The 21,853-nt window shown below is 37.3% G+C and overlaps 1 protein-coding gene across 2 annotated transcripts in view; it reads left to right on the top strand.

Annotated features, from left to right (window-relative positions):
• PARD3B (par-3 family cell polarity regulator beta) overlaps positions 1-21,853 on the top strand; it is a 392,276-nt gene that overhangs the window by 207,173 nt on the left and 163,250 nt on the right. The window contains exons 13-16 of one of the 2 annotated variants that reach the window (XM_063400371.1): positions 486-615; positions 6,259-6,358; positions 8,375-8,490; positions 20,084-20,128. In XM_063400371.1, the coding sequence (XP_063256441.1) occupies positions 486-615; positions 6,259-6,358; positions 8,375-8,490; positions 20,084-20,128 (391 nt within the window). The remainder of the gene's footprint in view (positions 1-485; positions 616-6,258; positions 6,359-8,374; positions 8,491-20,083; positions 20,129-21,853) is intronic. The other variant, XM_063400372.1, reaches the window with a different exon arrangement.

Here is a 21,853-nt window from a genome sequence, read left to right as displayed (position 1 = left end):
TTGTTTAGCTGCTAGCCAGAAGACCTGCGTTTGGGAGTTTGGTGTAACTCCGTACTTGCAAAACTGTTCTAGTGTGTGATCATCAGAACATATGCACTCAGTCTCGGGGAGAAGGGAACCAGCTGGCTGGCAGAAAAATACCATTGGCATTGCCCATGTTCTTGTGTTGACAATGTCACAAGCTGCCCTCCCAGATGGAGAATTTAAATGAAGCCAGTTGTGGGTCATAAAAAAAAAAAGTCTTCGTTTTCGTGCATCGTTCTTAATGGTTGTTACTGCTTGGATGTTGTTCTTATTTCATGGCCAGCAAAACCAGACTGCAGTTTGGAAGAGCTCTCTCAAGTTTCTCCTTTGAGAGGAGGCAGTATGCAGTGAACACATTATATCACACTGTGTCCGTGCACTGTCTGCAGTGATGGATGCTCTTCTGTGTTGCTGAATATGTAAATTTTGTGTTGCAATGTGTGGTTCTGTTTTTCCCTTAGGAACGCTCAGACCAGGGAGTCTTTCAAAAATCAGCCTTTGACAGGAGTCACAACTTTGCAGCTGCTTCCCGCCGCAATGACACCATTCTCCAGCAATTTGTGACATGCAGTCCTCCGGAAGGAATAAAAGGTACTCTCTAAATTTCCTTCTCTGTGCTGAGAAAGAGAGTGCTTTGTGGTTTTGTTTCCTGAAATCCACAGCCACCAAAAGCAGTTAATTAGAGTAAGTGCGTACCATGTTACTTTGAGGCTTGAAGATCCAGCGAGGGTGGGAGAGCTGACTCAGAAGTTGTGAATGAGATTCCTGGCACAAATTCCAGTTTAAGTAACAGTTTCTAGCTCGCTGCCCCAACACGTAAGGCTGGATAAAAAACAAATGATGAGTGCAAAATATATGTTGTCAAAATGTTTATTTTCTATATATCTTTAATGAGTGCAATGATTTTTACGTTTAATTTTTAGATTATGTCCTAGGTTATTAGAAGCTTAATTAATTTATACTAAAACATGATGTTGGAAAAGTGCACTTGCTTATTTTAGACTTTAAGGTAAAATATGTTCAAAGGTTAGAAACATTCCCCTAATTTACAAACTGGAATTACATTAATGAACTCATTAAAAAGAATTAGGTAATTGTGAAAATTGTGCAAAGAAAACTTACATGTGCGAGCATATGGAAGCATACTAGTGAGAGCATTTAAGGACACTTCTTTTCCTGTCTTTTATTTCATTTCTGATGGCAAACTGTACTATCTGTCCAATGTGCTCCTGACTCAGCAAGGTACTAGTTATTTGAAAAGTTTAAGTATTTGAGATGGTCTTGACCCCTATCCTTTTAAGTGTGCTCTCAGTCTTCAAGCCAAGCACACAGTTTAATACCTTTCAGTAGGAAAAAAAGATTTTCTTTGATGTAGTTGAATTATGCATGATTTTTCCCACTTTCCTAGACAACTGTGGAATCAGGGTAGCCTGCAAAAAGTAATTTCATAGGCTGCTGTGATGACTGTGTATGGTGCTTTTAATCAAAACCAAAGAGCCCTTATCTGTAAAATTCAAGAGAAACTCCCATAGTATTTGGGGATAACTTATTTATGTTGACTTCAATATTTTGTCAGTGTGACTCCAGGCAAAGAATTAGGTATAGTCTGAAGCATTGTAAATATTCAAAGATCAGATCCTTTTTCTTAGATCTACCTTATGTTTCTCCTGTATGGAATTTACGCTCATTCTGTAAGAAAAGGGTCCAATTCTTGGAGCTAGGCCCTGTAGACTTAGGCATTACCAAAGAAATATCAGAAAGCAGCAAATACCTTTAAATGCTTCCTTAAAAACCATAAAAAGAAATGCTGAAGCCACTGATGCAGATGAATGGCAACTGCTAACCTGTGACATACAAAAAAGTATGTGGATGAGTTGATAACGAGTCAGATAACAATTCAACTGTGATCCAAAAATCAGTGTGGCTAGTTTTCAGCTCAGTCATAAAATTATTTTAAATAGGCATCTTTTTAATTAAAGAATTGTGGTAAGAAGACATTATAGCAAAAAAAGTGATGGCCTCAGAACAGGATGTGTTGTGTGTGAAAAGGAAGCTTTGGAGTGCTGCTGGCACAGGGAGGGTTTGGCGTGGCTGGGTCTTCACAGCCGTGGCCTGGGAAGCGATGGGAATTGGAGTCAGTGCACAGGAGATGACAAAAGTGTTGCTATCACTTACTCAAGATATCGTTATATTGTGATTTGTGTTGAAGATCTGGCATTTGATGAGTAAAATTTCAGTGATGTTAATGGAAAACTGCACAGGCCTTTGCAGCAGCAGGGCTGTGGGACGGCTCTGATAAGAAATTGTTTTGGTGAAAGACAGTTCGGGCTTATGCTGGTGTCACACATTGCAGAAATATTTTTCTTATTTTGAAATCATAGTATTAATTATTATTGAGCTAATACTCATTCTGCTTTCCATATGAGCCTGTCACCTGTTTCCTCCCATCACTGGTTTAATTTTTTTTTTTTGCATTGATTCTTAAAGAGTTTTGTCCTCAGTGTTTCAAGACATCTCTAAGGGTGAAATACTTTGCATGTGCACCACCCTCTTTCGTCTCAGCTATGAACTTCAGGCTGTGTGTCTGTGTGAGGACAGGAGTCCCAGACCTAGTGAGCTTCTTGTGTCAGGCAGGAACAGATTCCTATACAAGCTCACAGTGTGCTCTCCACATCTTGAACATACAAGTGCAGTTGGTACATTTTTGCAAATAATAATAAAACACAGAAGAGATTTTTAACATGATATGGGATTTGATGTAAGAATTTAATGTGGGAGCTGTATTATGTTTCATAAATTGTCACTTTCTTAATTAATGTTTTCTAATAAGTTATTTCCAGTACCATTCACTGCTCCTACTAATAAAATTCTTATAAAAGCTCAGCAAAAATACACTGAAGCTTGGCCTGCTAATATTGCTGTCTGTTTTAAGAGTCTTTTTTATTATACATGAGCAAGAAAAAATAATGTCTGGGGAAAAGTGCTTATAGCCAAAACATTAAATTTTGTCTTGCCTGTGGATATTTAAATAAAGGGGGAGGGGATAGTGATCCAATGTTGAAATGCCAGTGTTTGTTCTATTTTTGCATGAATAACACTTGCTGCCTTCAGGTCCTCACTTCTTTTGCTGCCAAGTTGTTGCACAGTGTTTTTTAGAACAATCTCTTTTAGAATTGATACTTTGATGCCAGCAGCTTTACGTTTCTGGTGTTGAAAGATTACCGGAATGTGTTTCATTAGAGGTTCTGATATATTTCTTATAACCCTATATTATAAATAGTTACAAGGGAAAATGCTGTCATCTCTCTGTTAAGTAGTAAAATAATCAAACTTTCTCTAATACCAGAGACTGCCGAATCCTCATGGTTGTACGACCACCTCTGTTTTCATACATGTGGTAGCATCAAGATAGAAAATTAAGTGAAATTTTTTATTATTTAGATTTTCCTTGTAAGTACTGTGCATGTCTTACAGACAGACTCAAGTTCTACTCTGCCTGAGTTACACTTTTTTACTCTATTAGTCTGTTTAATATCTGAAAATTCAATACATTTTGTTCAGTGCTTAGATTTATCTGGATCCGTTAAGGTCATTTCCTGAGGTCTTGAACATGGAGCCAGTGACTGCCCCTTAGGTTAAATTCCCTCATACTCTGGCTCCTGCTCCCATTTTACTGGGAGCTGTAATTCCTTGTGATCATTTCTGATTCACTGAGGAAGTCTGACGTTTTTCTGTGTGTACCCTTTTGTTACTGTAAGAAAAATACCAGTGGTAAGCCATGATCAAACAGCCTTGGTGATGTACCAATTACTATGAATCTAAGTTGGTATAACTACATGATATGCTCAATCACTTTTCATGGCTATAGGAGTTGGCTCAGAAAGGCTAACCACAGTGTAACTGTGGTGTAGCTCTTTTTTTTACTTTGTTGGGTTTTTTGTGGTTTTGGGGTGATTTTTAGGGTTTTTTTTTCCTTTTTTTGTATGTTTTTTTTTCTTTTCTAGGGAGAGGCAGGTTAAATTTTTTCCATCAGGCATCTCTTTCCTGCTTTTGATAATGAGTTGTTTAAGGACTTCTAATTCAAAGTTCTGTCTGGACCAGTGTGCCATGGAAATATCTCTAACTTTTGATACATGTCTTAATCTTCTCTTAAAATTTTGTTTCCAAAATATCTTCATGGCAGTTCTGTGAAAGACGCTACTTTGTGTTTGTCCTGGGTGTGCTACTTGATAGGTGAGCTGGTTGCCTTCTTGTTACTGTGCATGAGACACTGAGAGCTTCCTTTTTACCTTATGCACAGCTTCTAGAATTTTGTGGACTCCTCTTGTCTGTCCTTTTATTGCTTCTTTCTCTAAACTAAAGAATCCTGATCCGTGGTCCTTGTAGGAGTGTTCATACCTGTGTCCAACCCCCCTTGCTGTCTTTTCAGTGTGCTCCTGAATTATATTGTGTCACTTTTCAGACAGAGAGAATGAAACCTTAGGCACTATTTAAAAATGAGGCACACCATTAACTGCTGAGTTCTAGTCGGAGTGTTTGGACTTTCCTGCACCTGTGAATGACTGCCTCCCTTTGACTTCACTGAGCATATATTGAAGGAACAATCCAGTGCACATCTCGTGTACTGCTCTAGAGCCATAAGAGCCTTTGTGTAAGTCTCAGGAGTTTTCCCCTGCTTCCATGTACATCACTTGGGAGTCTCTGACAGGGAATTTCACCTGCATTTCTTACTAATGTCCTGCAGTCGTCTTGTAGAATTTCATCGTCTCCTTCCTTTTGGTAGTTACATTTGGTATCACATTGAACAGTATGAATTCCTCTTTTGTTCTAAGTTCTTTTTCCTGTGAGAACTTGCCTTTTTCTTCTCATTTGTTTCCTGGTCTTATATTCAAACCTGGAAAAATGGGGATCACAGTGCAAGAAGCTTGTGTGTATATGTAAGGTAGCATACCTGTATTTTACGTCAGACTGGCAATCATTTTTAAGGTTTTTAAATTTTTAAAACTTTCCTCCTCATCTGCTTATCCTCACTTCCTTTGGATGACGCTCACACTTTTCCAGAGATACAGAGTTTGAGCTATTTTTTCTTATTCTCATCTTTAGGAGGCTATCCAGCCAATAGGAATGTTATAGGATTCTTGAGCTAATAGTGTAGGTCTGTGGGGGTTGTTTTTTGTTTGGTTTTCTGGGAGAGTTTTTTGTTGGAAATTTTTTCCCAATTTTTTTTTGTTTGTTATATGAGTGCTTTTATCAAATAAATATGATCTATTGCTTTCTCCTTTGATCCCTCCTTGCCAACCCTTTTTCTCTCAGGTTAGGATAGTGCTTTTAGACAGGATTGTACAAAACGTCTGCCAACTTTCCATGCAGCAGAACAGGTCACATTTAAGTGTGGCATGTCATACTGTGGGATTGCCTACCTGCCAATGAAACCCAGGGAAATGTCCATGTTTCCTATTAAGTTTCGAGGAGGTTGAAGACATATTAAACATTGAAAAATGCAGAGACTTTTTCTAAGATGATCCCTTTGGGCTGACAAGTGAATTTACAGGACGCTAATGAACTGACACATAAGTGAGCACAGCAAATATTAAAATTACTTACTAAGTATTGCAGCTATTTAAGTGTTATTGCTTAGCAAACCACTGAATTTGCTAAACACTGGTTTGAGTTGTTCATATTTGGCTTTGTAGAAAGTAACTTTCTGGTGTTAGCTGGATGCTGTTTGTAAAGGTAAAGAGTTACAGTAATAGTAGGAAAGTGAAGACTGTAATTAAGAAATGCCTCTTTGTTGTCTTGCTATAGGAAAACAGAAATTTTTCTTCTTCTGAACTCTGCTGAGAATGTGGTTTTCTGTACATGAAGGGTGATAAATGCTCCCCCCAAAGGGACTGAAATCATGAACCTATAATCAGTTTGCATGCAGCTATGGAGAAGTTAAAAATGGAGTAAAACAATTTGTGCCTTGCACTCAACTTTGCTATAAGTACAAAGTTTCCCTATATTTACCTTTAATTATATATATGCAAATCTGAAAATCAGCTCTTCAGGAGAATCCCAAGGGGCGTATTTTCTGCTTGGTGTGATTTTAATTCTAGTTTAGTTAGTTTAGGGATTTGAATAATTTGTGATTTACTTCAGCACTGCTTGAGGCCTTCCAGTCATCAGTCAGTGAACTGGTGTAATGTAGTTGTTTCTGCAGGTCATTTAACCCCTCTCTCAATTTTCTTTCAGAGTTTCCAGTTTCTGATCATGGCAACAGTGAAAATGAAACTCCTCCACCTCTCCCACCACATCCTAGTGAGGATCTGCTGAATGAGGATTATAATAACAGGTTGGACTTCAGCTCTTAATAGTTACTGCATTAATTGCTCAGTAGTGGTTGTGATAACAGTTCCAATTGATTATAAACCACTTTTTGTTTTTTTAATTTGTACCACTTTCTTTAGTAACCTGGAAGGTCTTTTAACATAAGCTGTGAATGTTATTTTAGTGTGTTGCTCATTTCAGTTGTACAGAAGCTGCAGTATGCTTACTATCCATGAGAGATGATACCTGTCTTGTGTTCAGTGAAACAAAAAAAACCCCAAAGCATAATCCCAATTTTAAAAAAAAGGTTAATTTAAAACTGTACTGTGGATGCAATGTGTAAATGCAGTGTGAAATCTCTTAAAGCTTTAAAAGTCCAAACCAAACACAGTTTATAAGAAGCTGAATCTCCTTGTATCACACAAAGATATTCTTGAGATTACAAAATGAATTTTCAGTGAGTCTGAATTGAAATGTGTAGGAAAAAAAATTAATGAACACACTACCAGTTGTAAAGGTATTGGGTAGATTTTTCAGGTTCTTTTTCAAAGCCTGACATGCTTGATAGCAGCTATAAGCTTCAATTTCCTTAGTAAATACAGAGGTTTGGAGGTGCAGGAAAAAGTAAACATGTTGAAGTTCACGATGGTTCATTCTGTCTCAAGTAGTACAGGATTCAAATCAAAGGCATAATTTCAACCTCTCCTGATGATGAGGAATGCAACCAATCCTGATGATGATGCTGAAATGCAACAGTGAACATTGCTGGGTGCTCAGTTCTGATAGTCATGCATCTCCTGCAATGATATTAAGAAAGTATGAATATCAGCTGAAAATGTATCCATGTGTCTGTCCTTGTGTGGATGGGTGGGAGTAAAAACTACCATTAAATGATTGGTTGCTTGTAGTATCAAAGGGAAGATATATTTTATTATGGACACCTTGAATGCTCCTTACAAGAGTTTTATAACTATTTTCTTTTCACTAACACAGAGTAATTACACCAGAATAATTTTGTTATTTCTGGTCTCCCAGGCAGGTATGTATGACATGATAAACCAGCCCACACAGATCAACGCAATTCAGCATTACATTCTCAGCTGCAGTTGTTTGTTAGAATCTGTTCCTAACTTTTCCAGCAAGCTAGGAGAAAAACATTCTCTTAAATGCTAAAGATGTAGTAAAATTATGATGAATTTACAGGCCCTTTGTCTCACCCTGACTTTTCCAGTGTTGTATTGTTTTTCCATTTAGAACTTAAGTTCTCTTGAAATTGAATTGCTGTATCAAGTCACACTGATTTCACTGAAATTGCATTTCAACAAAATGCATAGGGAAATACTTAGGAAATTATTTTGACACTATAAAACTAAACCTTTTGAACAATTTGGAAATAAATCTTTTTGTCTTTCTATGTCCTTTTTTTGCTAAGAGTACTTAAAAGAATAATAATTTCTGTTTCTAATCAAAAAGAGAGACGTGAGATTTCAGATTGCATTGAGGTGTTGCATTTTGAACTGAGAGTGACTTGGAGTTTGCTCAGGTGCAATTTTGAAATGTTTAGAAAGTTGCCTTAAGATAAAAGAATGAAAAAAAACACCAAAACAAAATAAAAATCAAAGCAACTAAACACAATACCCTGGAATTTCTTAGTCATAGCATGCTTCCTAAGACCTCCAGCCTCTGTGTAAGTGATGCAAGGCTATAAAATAATTCTATATTAGCAGATGGAGCAGAATTGATCCAGGTACATTGCCAGTATTTCTGTAGCATGTTATTTGGAATGCAGCAATTAGAGCTAGCAGAACGAAAAGAAAGTTATTACTGATATTTATATTTCCATCTGTGATGAGAAACCAGGTAACTGAAAGTGTTAAGCTTCAGAAAAGGAAGTTGAGGATCAATATCTGATTTAAAAAATGCATACTGTAAGCACCTGGAGGAAGAAACACATGTATATTTGTGCATTCTCTAATTAGTTCACTTGTGGTTTGAACTGGTACCTTAATATTTTACATAACTTTTTTTTTTCTCCCTACAGCCCTATCGTAAATTCAGCAGTGCATTTAACAGATCAGCACATCAACTTCAGATCTTTGACACCAGCCAAGCAGTCTGAATCAATTAATCTGAAAGCCTCCAAAAGCATGGATCTGGGTAAGAAGGGCAGGTGTGACACATAGGTCAGCGTTTTGGCCTCAGCCCATCTGCACCATCTCTGCTTCTGGCTTTTCTTCCTTTAACACTAACACCAGGGATAAGTTCTGCTGAGGAGCTGCAGTGCTGGGGACAGTGGTCACCCTCCTCTAGCAGCTATTTGCAAATACTCTTTTTATTGGAGAAAGTTTGTTGGTTTTTTTGTTTGGTTGAGGTTTTGGGGGTTTTTTTTGTAAAGGCCCATTGTATTGAAATCCTAGCTGAGGAAGAGGGGGAATGATGAAAAAATTAGCCGAAAGACTTGCTATACAAATTTTGTATGTCTAAAATACAAAGCAAAACCAGCAATCAAAAAATAATTTCTTTTATAGAATATAAATGATTGTAAAACTACACTGCACAAAGGCTAACATTCCTAACACATGTTTATTTCTTCATTGACAATGACAAACACAGGAAATTGAAGTGTTGCAGTAGATCTTTATAAATGCTTGAAGAGTATAAGGTTATGGTTCTCTGCCCATCAGTGCTGTGCAGGAAATCTTGCAGGGGGGAGAAGCAGAAAGTGAAAGGCTCTTTCAATACCAGGAGAGCATTTGCAGGTGGAAGATTGAAGGGTTATTGCAGCTGAAAACCAAGCCATGTTAATGAGGGTTCAAGAAAGCTTGTTAAGTCTCAAAGAAAACCAAATAAGGTTTTCTTTTTCCTTTTAATTCTTCTTGGCCACACTCAGTCTTTATCTGTTGCTTGTTTGGTTTTTATTTTTGAATTCCAGTGTTGATGGGGAAACTTTGAGGACTGCCATTAGGATATCTTTAACAATAGATTTGTGTGCTTTGTTGGATCAGATTTGGTACACCATTAATAGAACGTGATTCATTTCATACATAGTTTCAAGGTGGCTTTTTTTTACCTTGCAGGTTGTTTTTCCATGAAATGTTCCAGACTGGTCTTAGGTTTTGTATTGTTGATTTTTATTGTCATCTTAAAATGATATTTTGATGTAACATTAAATCTGTATACTCCTCTAATGGCATGTAAAGAAAACCAGACAGTTATTAATGCATGAAATGCATAAGAATGATGTAAATTAATTGAAGAAAGGTCTTAAGGCAGAACTATAACACCACTGCATGACCAGGCAAAACAGGTCACTTTGCTCTTCTGTTCCACTGTTTTGATGAAGAGTAATGGATTAGATATTGTTTAAAGAATGAAAATGCTCCTCAGAGATGATTGAGTTTACAGACTTGAGTTAAAACATATATTGTATGCAGTCCCCTAGAAAAATGAATGTTAAACTTTACTGAGCCTTCATTTGGAAAGTTTGCTTCCAGTTCCCACAGAAGTGCCAGGAAAGAATACTCGTGAGTATTGGTGTAAAATTAGGCAATTGGGAGCATGTGTGGGAGCATATTCAGAACTACCAGGTAGCTTATTCTTCAGATTTTATAAATAATCTGCTCTTGACACCCAGAAGCAATCCTTTGACAATATACATGAACAACTAAATCATGGTGGCTAAAAACTAAAATAAAATTGGATGCAAAAATAAAACAACAATTGGATACAAAAGTATCTTTTAGAGTGTTCCAAAAATATTTGCCTGTAGAAGGCAGTTATTGAAAAGTCCCCTTATGTTATAAAAGTAAAAAATAAAGGAGGTAATAACCAGTCTGATTGGATATATGAAGGTAAAGCTACTTGAGACACTCATGTAAGGAACTGGAGGGGCTATGAAAGATCTGCACCATTTTGTTTTATAAATAACAACAGGTGAAGTAAAATTCCTTGCACACATCTTGGCAAATAATGAAAGTGAGGAAGATGAAAGCTGAGACCTTTTACAGTCATTCTCTAGCAAGCAGTGAAGTGCAATGTTTGGCTTAACACCTTTTGAAAGACTTTAAGCAGAAGCTACTGTCTGAAAGAGGAAATGGAACAGCAACATGAAAATCTCAAGTGAAGTAATTGAAATATAAAATGCTTCAAATACAAATAAAATCCCAATAGCTTGGTATATAAAAATGTGCTTCCAAATAGAGAATTCATATAATACACCTTCCAGGATGGATTTTTGGGAAAGCAAAGTTATTTCTTAGGGTTTTTTAGTTTGCTTCTTACTTAACTGCAGTCATGACCAACAGTAACTTCTCACCCCAATGTGCAGCTGTGTACCTATTACTGATTTCAGTGCACTGCTGAAAAAAAAGGAAGGAGGGAACTCATCTTCCAGCAAATTTGGTAACAAAGGGGTCTTTTCTCTGAAAAGTTCTAGACCCTATTTTTCCCGTACTCATGGCATGCTGTCCACTTACTACTTTTCTTTTGTTCTCAAGTTCTGCCAGTCTCCTCAAAAATAAATCTGACATCATGAACAGAAAAAACACAGAATGAGAGTCCAGGAGGAGAGCTCAGAGTCCTTAGAAGACGTGATTTAGGTGCAGTTTCTTTCTTTTTAAACCAAGTCGCCTCAGAATCATGTGTCTCCACAGATCTGTGAAATCACCCAGAGATCTGAGGGGTCTAGAGACTCAGAATGGCAATCACAAATTCAGCAGACAACAGAATTTATCTAATACAGGGCATAAAAGTGAAATCTGTGCTGGTACTCGCATAGGAAACATTCTACTTCACCTTGAAATGTGTGTAGTGCAGCCATTGCCTAATTACAAAGTAACCAATGCTGGGATTGCGTAATGTCATCGCCATCCAAAGGATCATGAAGGTGGGTAACATTTAAACAGAAGAAAACCCAGATGTTACTAGGGGTTGTGAACCTTATGTGAAAATATTAAATTCATTAAATTAGGGAGCTAGTGAAATAGTATAGTAAGGGTCTTCCTGGCTTTGATGAGGGCTGATGTATATACAGCAGGCAAATCTGTTCAGTAAAGACTACTCTATAATTACACAATGGAAACTCATTTAACACTGATGTTTATCTTTTCAGATTTATATATATTTAGGCCCAGAAATCTTTGAGTGCTTAATCTGCTTTCTAGTCATAGCTATTTACAAAATAATAATTGCTGTAAATTAATATCCTCAGTGAATGATGAGGTAATAAGGATGGGTGATAAAAGTGTTCAGTGCTGCTACCATTGTGCATCAATTTGTTGTTATCACTCTCCAGAGCAAACCCTGCAGTGAAAGGAACTTGGCACATCCAGCTGTAGGTTAGTTGCCAGTGGGGCAGCTGGAGTGGAGTTTATTGACATTTAGTGCGTGTCAGGGCTCTTGGCTGGGCAGCTGGACAGGAGCAGAGGCTGTGAGCCACTGCCACCTGCGTGTTTAGGCTGTCACACTGGGAGTCCCGTGGACTGACACAAGCCTCAACTGCCAAGTTCAGACAGCAGGAACCCAAAAGCAGCGCTGCCTGAAGTTGGTGTATTTCAAGAACTCAGATTCTTTCCAGATGAATTAGTTTTTGCTTGAACCTACTTTAAAAAAAATAAAAATCAATGGCATATGTTATTGAGTTACTGTTGTAGAAATTAAAAAAAATTGAAAAAAGCACATGTAGTGGTAATGATAATTTTTTGGTTTTGCAGATATGAGCAGAACTTGCCTTATCTGTACAGATGTTCTTTTGCAGAGTGTATGGGGGCAGGGTGACTGGTTCCCTGTTTCAGCATCCATCATTTCCAGAGATCAAATGCTTCTCAAAATTTACAGCTTCATTCAGAGTAATAGGCTACAGATTAGTTCCATGTCAGCTATAAGTCTTAATGTTCTTCCCTGCTGCTATGTTGAGATAATGACAGCACTTTCTGGATCACTAGCAGAGTTCATATCCTGTGTCTCATGGCAGATATTTCTTTGCCTTGCCTACTTTTATTTTGAACTGGTGGTGATAAAAAGAGCACAGCCCCCTGTTTTCTGCTAATCCTGGCACTGGACACATTCTCTCAGTTGCATTTTTTTCTTGTTCTTCAGCCATGGTCACCCATATGTTAGCAAAGCAAAGATCTCCCTTACAACTGTGACTTCAAGAATTTATGCAGAGCCAATCAAAATCTGGCTTTGTACTGACCAGAGCTGCACTGCATGGAAAGCTTGGACTTGTGCTAAAAGCACAGTGTTAATAGTATGAAAAACAAAATCAAAAATACTGGAAATAAATGTTGTGTTTTCCCTTCACACTGGACTGGAACACATTTTTTGGAACTTAACAGCAGATTGAAAATTAGGAAATCAATGGCTTCTAAATAGGTCATTGGAAGGGTATTTACCCTTTCTTTTAACAACCTTCTACACACACACATTTTCCCTTGCATTACCACAGTTCTTTAGAGAAGAATTTCTATATAATATTTTGTCAGAATCCATTTTCAATAGTGTCTTTTCTTTAAACTATATTAAAAATGTGATTTTTGTAATGTTAATGTGAAATGGTTTTTTAATGTTGCATTAGAAAGTGTAAATCAGTGTGCTCTATGAAAACGAAAGGAAAGAAGGTGTCCTATTATCTGTCTCCAACACCCTTACTTTCCATAAATCTTTATGCACAGGAGTGATTTAGGCTGTGCATAAATGTACTGTAAAAACTACAGCCATGGGAATAGTATGCAAACACATGAAAGTCTATCTTGTTTTAACCTGAAGCAACATGAAATTGAATCATATGAATATATAGCAATTTTGTTGTGTATCAATTCAGGCGAAGAACTGTGTAGATTTATATTTGAGGATGTTGGTATAATAACCCATGACCACTATCCCAAGGTGCTGCTTAATTCCCTCTTCTTTTCCCCATCAAAGGCAAAACCCCATAAATTTTAACTGATTAAGCTCTATAGCCTGAAGAAATGGGTATGTCCTTTACTCGATTTGAAATGTGAGTGAAATATTGTTTGCTGAAACATCATTAGACATACTTGGAGTCCCTTAACCTTGGGGCATATTTATTAAAATATCAGGCAACTTACTTATTTAGGAATAATTAGCAAGTAAATGTGCAAGGTGGAAGGTATGGAGTATTCTGCAAGGAAGCCAGTATTTAACTGAATGCTAATTTCTTTGTTAGTGAAGGGATGCATTCAATTACAGTTCACAGTTTTAAAATGCCTCAAAACAAAGGAAAACCTGTGTCCCATATCCAGAAGGATGTGGAAAATGGAATCAGGATGTTATTAGCTGCTTCATGGTTTGCTCTGAAGCAGATTATTGTTACTCAGAGTGTAATTTCTGTAAACTGAAATAAATATCCCAAAACATGGGCAAATGAGGACCAGACAGAGCTAATGAAGATCTGTCTTTCAAGCAATGTTTCGATTCAGATACAATTAAAAGAACACATTTGGGAGATCCCTAGTGAGAGTTATGGTATTAGTGGCACAAAAAGCAGTTTGGTATTTTAAAGTCATTGTTTTGTTAACCATGTTGTATATATGGAATACATTTATTTGTTTGCTTTGACTTGAAACCAATTTCAGAACTGCACTTAGGAGCTAGTTAGGTTTGTTAGAGCATTAAAGAGGAAATGGAGAAGACGGATCAGAATTCTAAGAGTCTTTTCCATGTTACTGGCTTACAACAGTAATTTAAAAATCATCTTTGGAAGAGAAAGACTTCTCAAAAACAAAAATGTTACGGGTTAAGGAAAACCTGTATCACTTATGGCTGTGATTATCTTTGTTTTCAAGGGCCAACAGAGATTTTAACTTTATTCTAACTTACGTCATGAGTAGCTTTCTAGTGCTGTCAGATTAGATGTGTATTTTCTGAGGCTCTTTGCAGAATCAATTTTTACAAATGAACACAATGCTGTTTTCGTAGTTTAAATGACTTTCAAATTTCTGTTTGTAAGATCTGTAAGTCAGGAAGGAAACAAAATCGTTCCTTAAGTGATAGGGACACTGTTAACCGAATTGAAATGAGACTGAAATTAGTTTTTTTCTGTGTGAAAAGAGAGGCTTTTAACAAGGCTAATTATTTTTACTCAGTTTTATACCAAATCAGTGCAGTTGAGGCGACAGTGAGTTGTGGCATAAAGGCAGAAGTGGGCAAAAGAGCAGATCAGCTGTTTGGACAACAGGTTTTGTAGAAATCCTCTGGGACTCAAGGAAGTTTGTTGTGGAGCAGATCGAGAGCATTGTACGAGTTGTGATGGTGACACAGCTGAGAACATGGTGACACAGCTGAGAACATGCTGACACATGCTTGAGGTGGAATTTTTTTAGGCTGCTTTGGTGTTAAGTTTGAGTGTATCTGTTAATGCAGTTAGATTATTAAAGTGTTAGGGGGAGAAAATAGCAATTAAGTTAATGTATAGCTACTATAACAAAGAGAGTAAAGATGATAATAAAGTAACTTTTAAGAACCCTGGTATAAACACGTTGTCTAAACTTTGTCTTAAATCTGTTCCCTATCAATGTTTTCAATCAGTGAGTGACAGATTACATTAGGAACTTGTAGCTTAACCCTAGGAATTTGGAAGAAGTGTTAATGACATGCAGAAGACATGCACTGGGGGAGTTTTAGCCTAGTATGATTTCTCTGGAACAGAGGTGAGAGAGGATTAGAAAAGACAGCAAAGCATAAAAGAAGCCGTGATGGCCTCAATTAGCAGTGTAACCTTCAAGAAGGAGTAGATACGGCACTACAAGAAAGTGAAGAAATTTGTATCATGCTGGCTGGGAAATTGTAAAACAATGGGTTTTTTCTGCCAGGAGGAAAACTTCCATTTAAAGCTAAATGTGCCCACTGGACAGCCTCAACTGTACTGCTGGTTCTTCAACAAGTAGTAGTAGCAAATGCAAGCTTAAGCATTTTCATTCTCATGTGCTGACACACAAGATGTATCCCTTGGGGATCTTCTCTGAGTACAATTGAATTGAAGTATTAAATCACTTCTAACAAAATTGTTCTGAAAAATCTAATTAGAGAAAACCTTGTACAGGAGAGAAGAAGAATCCAGAATCATGGTTTGGATGTGATTTATTCCTGTCTTTGAATGTGCTGAACGAGGCATCCTGAATGTTGTGTTAGATGCCATTTTGGAAAAGGTTTACTTTTCTTTATTATTTCGTAGTTCCTAAGTATATTTTTCCTTGGCCCTTATGCAAGCTTTTTGGTAGTCTCTGTGCTTTTCAACACTAAAGTGAGCAGAAAGCTATTAAGGACTCCTAAACCTATGAGGGTGAGTAGCTGGTGGGTATCTAGGTCACCCAGAACAAATGCCTGTAAGTGGAAGAAAGGTGAGGAGAGGGAATTACTGAATGAAAATATTTTAAGCCAGTGCAAGTTTACCCTTCCTGATAGACATTTTGTTGCTACTGTAGATTTTAGCCTGTTGTCTTTGTACCACTTCAGGGCAAACCTAGAATAGGAAGCAGCATTTTGTAAGTGGTGGTTGTGAGACAGCAATTGACACCATTTCTCCAAGTGATTTATGCTGCTCCTAGATGGAGAAATGCTTCGGCCAGAAAATAAAACCAGCAGGAGAATTATGTCCTTGGCACTATCACTGACTAAAACTAATTGATGATGGACTGTCTTCATTGTGATGAAAGGGCTGAGTAAGGATACAGTTCACCAGGACAAAACAGGGACCCCTTTGAGGCTTTGCTTTCTTATCACATGTTTATACCTCAGAAACTGATGGCTTCAGAGAAGTGTGGAAGCATCATATTTATATTTATAGTTTAGGAATATGCTTCTTGTGAATTGATGCATGTACAATAAGAAATTTATATTTGGCTTCCTATTAACTAACAAAGGTATTTGTTAGGAAATTTGTTTTCTAGGAAATTCTTCTGTGTTTCAATGTCTTGTCTTATTATTCCTCATTAATTGTAATTTTAATCCTTGTTTGCTTCTTTTCTGAGTGCAGCACTGCAGCTGGTCTTCAAAGGTACGTGTCAGTTTGTCCAGCAGAAACACACGTGACTTTCACGTTTAGAAGATTTTTTAGGAGCTCTTGGTCAATGTGCAGAACTGATCCTTCACAGAAGAGTCACTTCAGTTGAATAGCAGCACCCTGTATATTGTGAATGGTAGCAACTCTTTGGTTTGGAGAAAAATAATGCAACTGAACTGGGCGGAAGGAGGGAAATTGGTTATGACACTTGGCAGCAGCATTGATTTGTGCTTCTCTAAACCACAGGTTGGAACTAGATTGTTGGCCTGTGTGTAAGCCTGGACTGGATTTGACACAAACTTTGAGAAGTACAGAAGGTTGTTGTGTACTAAACCACTGGAAGTCATGCAATTCAAATGAAATGGCTACCTTGAGCAGGGCACAGAAATGGCAGTCAAAACATTATGTGGAAGGACAGCAAGGCACGTTGGGTGCTTTTACTGTTGCTAAACAATACTACTTAATTTCTTGAAGCAAAACAGCTCTCCAGAGTATTACCATAGGGAATACTAAAAAACTCTGATCATTCATTGCTTAAAGAGATGGAGTTTTTTACCCTCTGTAGTGGTTGTTGGCATAGTTGAAAAAAAAAAAAAGTACCAGTTGTTTGCTATCAGCTGGGCAGTTTTGTTCAGTTTAGAAATATTCCATCTTCCATAATCTGTGGTCTTGCTAGGCCCCCAAATGTCCATGCTTTTATTAAGTAGCTGTAGAACTTTCATCTTTTATTTCAGCAATTACTTTGAGTACTGACAGTGAATGCATAACTGGTTTCTGTGGTGAAAATGTGGTTCCTAAATAGATGTTACTCTAAAAGAGCTGGTGTGATTCTATGGACAAACATTTATAATTTCATGAACTAAGAGATCAGTGTGGTTCCAGGGACATTTCAAAATGAAGTGTTTGATTCACAAGTTAAGGAGAAGTATCTTCTTGTTGGTGAATCTGTTTATTCTCTTGCATGAATCCTTCCCAGATTTTTGTTTGAACTTTTTCTTTGGAGTCTCCAAATTAGGTGGTTTCAATTTTTTTGAGGTGTTACGCATTCAGTAATTCTAGCTCAAGAATATACAGCAATTCTGGTGTCTTCATAAAAATAGTTACCTGTGCATTCCCAAGTGTGCTCTTCTTGAGCTGAAATATTTCAGATATTTGCAAAGTAATTACTTTTGGATGTTGCAATATAAAAAAAATTAGAATTCTTTTTAGTTGAGTTTTAAGAGTAGCTAGTATTTTTTTCTTGTTTAAAATCTCTCAGGTGATTTTCTACAAAGACAGACCAAAACTAGTAGAATCTTAAGAAAGAAATTTCCTCTTAGTTCTTCTTGCCTTTTTTCAAAGGCCAAGAACTAGAGAAAGACTATTTTTGTCATAACTGAATATTTGTATCAATTTTGAACAACGTGCAAAGGAATGTTTTCAAATGGTATTTTGTGGAACAGGATGTCCCATGTACCTCCTAAATGAAATATTTAGTAACAAAGTTTTCAACCTTGGCTACAAGAGTATTTATCTTCTCTCAGCCTTTTTCTGGTTTGCGGGTTTTTTTTCTGTTGTCTTCTCTTTGTTTCCAGGGGAAACAAGAGAAGGAGTGGGATTCTTATCCAATGAACTTTTCTGGGCTGCTTCTGTTCAGTCCAGTGAAAGATGGCCAGTCTAGAAAGCCCTGCCTAAGCGTAATAACCCATGAAATGAAAACTACCCTGTGGAGGTGCACACATATTTTGCTCAAACTTTGATATAGAACTTTAATATTTGCATTTCCCAGGTTTTGTGCATGTGTGTGTGCTTAAACTCATAATGCTAACCTTGTACTTTGGTAAGATTATTTTTCATTTTTTAATCATTTTAGTCTTCCTTTTTTCCCTCCAGTATTAAAATCTAATTTTTGTGTGTGAAGCTGGTGTGTAAAGTATGATTAAGTTAAATGGATTTATCCCTTTTAATAATGTAAAACTTAGTTTCAGGCAAACCAAGTCATCAGCATAGCTTTAAAAAAATACTGTGAACCTTGGGTTTTGTCTTTTTTGTTGAAGTTCCTATGTACTATAGCATTACTTGCTTTAAGTAATTATCATACATTATAGTGGTTGCCACTAGTGACTGCTGTAATTAAGGTTGTGAATCGGTTGCCATTATAATCCCTTGTTTTCACACAATCATAACTTGTCAAAACACCAACCTTTAGGACCAAAGTTTTCCACAGTTGCTTTGCTTAGAGAGAAGTTTTTGGGGAGGGAGCAGGAAAGTCCTTGTCCAGTCATTTTGCGTTATAGGATCAAACTGCATACAAGGAGTTGAATAGTTGTCATTTCCAGGGACTGAAAAAAGTTGAAAGATCAAGGAGTGCAGAACTTCCTTGAGTTTTGGTTGCACTTCTGATTTTGACTGGTCTCATTGCCATTTTGTTTAGCAGACTCTCTACATAATACTGAGAACAGAATTAGTCTTCCTTTTTTAGCATCTACGTCCCATAAAAATCCTGCATTGTGTCCATGTGCTGATAATCAGGTGACAATTAGATCACAGCAGGAGAGAGGAGATACAGTGGACATTTGTGGGTTCGTGACTCCAGTTGTGAATCCCAGTCCTGAATTTGACATTGACTTTTGAGGGTAAAAGCTTCCCTAAATGTGGAGTGGGGAGGCAATAAAAGAAAATATTTACTGTGAATGTTTTCCCAGTAGTAACTCTAAATGTCAGTAACTACTGTACTCTCCCAGGTAGAAAATAGCAGGTTCTGGTATCATGGCAGATAACCCTCTATGTAAACTTTTTATAGTGGCCGCTATACAGAGCTTGTTTAAGTTTGCATTTATGGAATTTTTGGTATGACTTGACAATTTATTTTATCATATAAAGAGATAATGTTTTAAGGTGAGTTATAAGGGAGTGCTGGGGCAGACAGAGTTGAAGGATAAGCTTTCAACCCTAACATTCATTTCCTGTTCTTGTTTTATCATCTCTAACATTACATTTACCACTGTTTCTTTGCATAGAATTCATTTTAAGAATCAGCAATTGGTTCTTCCCCTCAGCCCTCCAGGAGAGTATTTTAATTAGTTTCTTGAGATATATGACGATAAACTGAAGTTACTGAACAGAACTTTAAATTCCTTTTGCATTCAGAATTTGCTCCTCCACTGCTTTCTGCGAACTGTTGCTGCTGCATGCATCTTTCTTTATAAGATGTTGTGAAATACTACAAAGTTACATTTTATAGACGAAATAAAATATAACATACAAAAAATGCATAAGGCTTTAAAAAGATCAGGGTTTGGGAGACCTTATTATCTCCAGAGGTCCCGTGAGTCTGTGAGATGTCTTGCAGATGGGAAGGTTTGCACATCTGGATTCTTTTTACAATTGAGGTCTTTGATCTGAAAATGTTACAACTCTCCTATGCCCTGTGATTTGTCTGGCAAGATGAGTTATTTACAAGTGCAATTGCTCTTCTGACAACTCAGTTTTGAGTGTGTAAGTTCTGAGGTCCTGATCTGTAACCCACAAGGACTGCTGGTAGTCCTTTTATTGGTTTCAGAGGGCTTTGATTCAGATATTTGGACTTTGAAGCACCCCATGTGGATTAGGTAAAGAAAGGCTTTTTTTTTTGGATTATTATAATTTAAAGATTCAGGATGCTGTGTCTGAAATAATTTGACAGTGTTTCAAAGGCTTGTGAATTTAAATAAGTTTCTGATCTTTGTGTCTTTTCTTTTATTTCTCCAGTGGCAGATGAAAGCAAAGTTGGCTTGTTGGCCGGACACAAATCGGGTAAGCTGTGCTCCTATTTTGGAGAAAAAGTCAGCAACTTGAAAGTGTTATGGGCAGTAAATGAAATCAGCTTCCAGAAACTGTGGTGATGAAGATACTTGCAAGTTGAGGTATTACTTTGCAAGCACTGACTCCAAGATGAACAATGATGAATTAGGGGTTGCTCTTAGCCAGGCAGTGTACGTAGCCAAGTCATTCTCAGGAAGAGCTGCAACTTTATTTTTCAGTACAGATGTTGTAAATTGAAGAAAAAGCACTTTCAAATAAGTGGAAATGCACTCCTATGGAGTGTAGAGACTTTAACAATACACACTTTGAGAGAAACAAATATTTCTTTGCTTTTTCTTCCTGCTCTGTGTTACACTTCCATTACCAGGAATACTGAAGACAACGCTAAAAAAAATTCTGCAGGGTAAAATAAAAAGTGTTACAGCTTTTCTCTCAGGGTTAAGATTCCCTGAGATTCTCCTTGGGGTTGCTGTTCCCCAAGGTAATAAGGTTTTCTCCCAAGGTTGCTGTTCCCCAGGAGCTTCCTCTGGGTTGCTGTTCCCAGGGATAATAAGGTTTTCAGTCTTCTCTTCGCCCTGGGTGTTTCACACCTAAGCCAGAGACGACAAGTTGAGTCCTACTACTTATTTTAAATTCTTAGGGCTTATGATTCTTCCTGCATGTGAGTGTTCACTCCCATGGACAGGAATCAGAGTCAGTGTCCTGCTGGGTTCTGTGTGGGTCTAACTGACCCCCCTGTACAGATCCCAGACCCCCCTGTCCAGTCTCCAAACCCTCCTGTACAGCCTTCAAACCCTCCAGGGCGGCCAGAGGGATATCCTGGACTCCAACACTTTTCCTTTTCTTGTGCTTGTGCAGGAGAAATAATTTGGTTTTTCTTAAACTTTTCAGGCAATAATAATTAAAACCATTAATCTCTCATGCTGCAATTACTGTACCTGCTTACTAAATAAGTTCTGCCAACCATGCCATGGCATTGTACAACTCGTAGCTGTCGTATTAAAAAAGCTTCCAAGGCAATGTCACGTGAGATTGTAATTTTTCATGAGCTGTGGGCAAGCTGACATGAGAAACCTTAAACTTCCTAGAGGACTTTAGTTATTCAGCAGTGTTTTCTGATGTTACAAAGTCCTGAAATTTCAGACTGCCCCTTCATTGTACATTGCCCTTTCCCATCCATTGATAGATCTGAGAAGCTGAATTCATGTAAAAGAAGGTCAGCTATGAGATTCCTGATTGTTTATGGTGTTCTTTCTCTGTACAACTGGGTGTCCTTCTTTAGTTCTCTGGTGTGGATTTTCCTTATCTGAAGACCTTTTCCTGAACTTAGTAGACAAATTCTTTTTAAATTTTTTGGCATCTTTCCTAAGCCTGTGAAGTTCTTGGATTCTCTTTCTGAATCAAGGAATAGTTCATATGTCTTGTAATATTATCACTCCTGGGAAGAAAAAAATTCTTTCAACTTTCTCTTTCGGGAATGTGAAAGCTTCAAAGAAATGATCTTGTCAACTTGAAGAAGCTGAGGGTGTTGCCCTTGGGCTTTTCCCTGTTCAGAAAAATTACTACAAACATTGCAGCATCATGCAGTTTACCAAAGATCCACGGAATTCACTGCTGTCAAAGGATATTGGAGGGCAAGATTATAACTCTTTGGCAGTCAATTGTTTTAGGTACATTAAGCTTTATAATACAGTTTTTAGTAGCATTTGATCCTTC

This window comes from Prinia subflava, chromosome 6, assembly GCF_021018805.1.
Source record: "Prinia subflava isolate CZ2003 ecotype Zambia chromosome 6, Cam_Psub_1.2, whole genome shotgun sequence".
In the NCBI taxonomy this organism is placed as follows: domain Eukaryota; kingdom Metazoa; phylum Chordata; class Aves; order Passeriformes; family Cisticolidae; genus Prinia; species Prinia subflava.
Note: the sequence above shows the minus strand (reverse complement) of the source record. Positions and strands in the feature narration are given on the sequence as shown.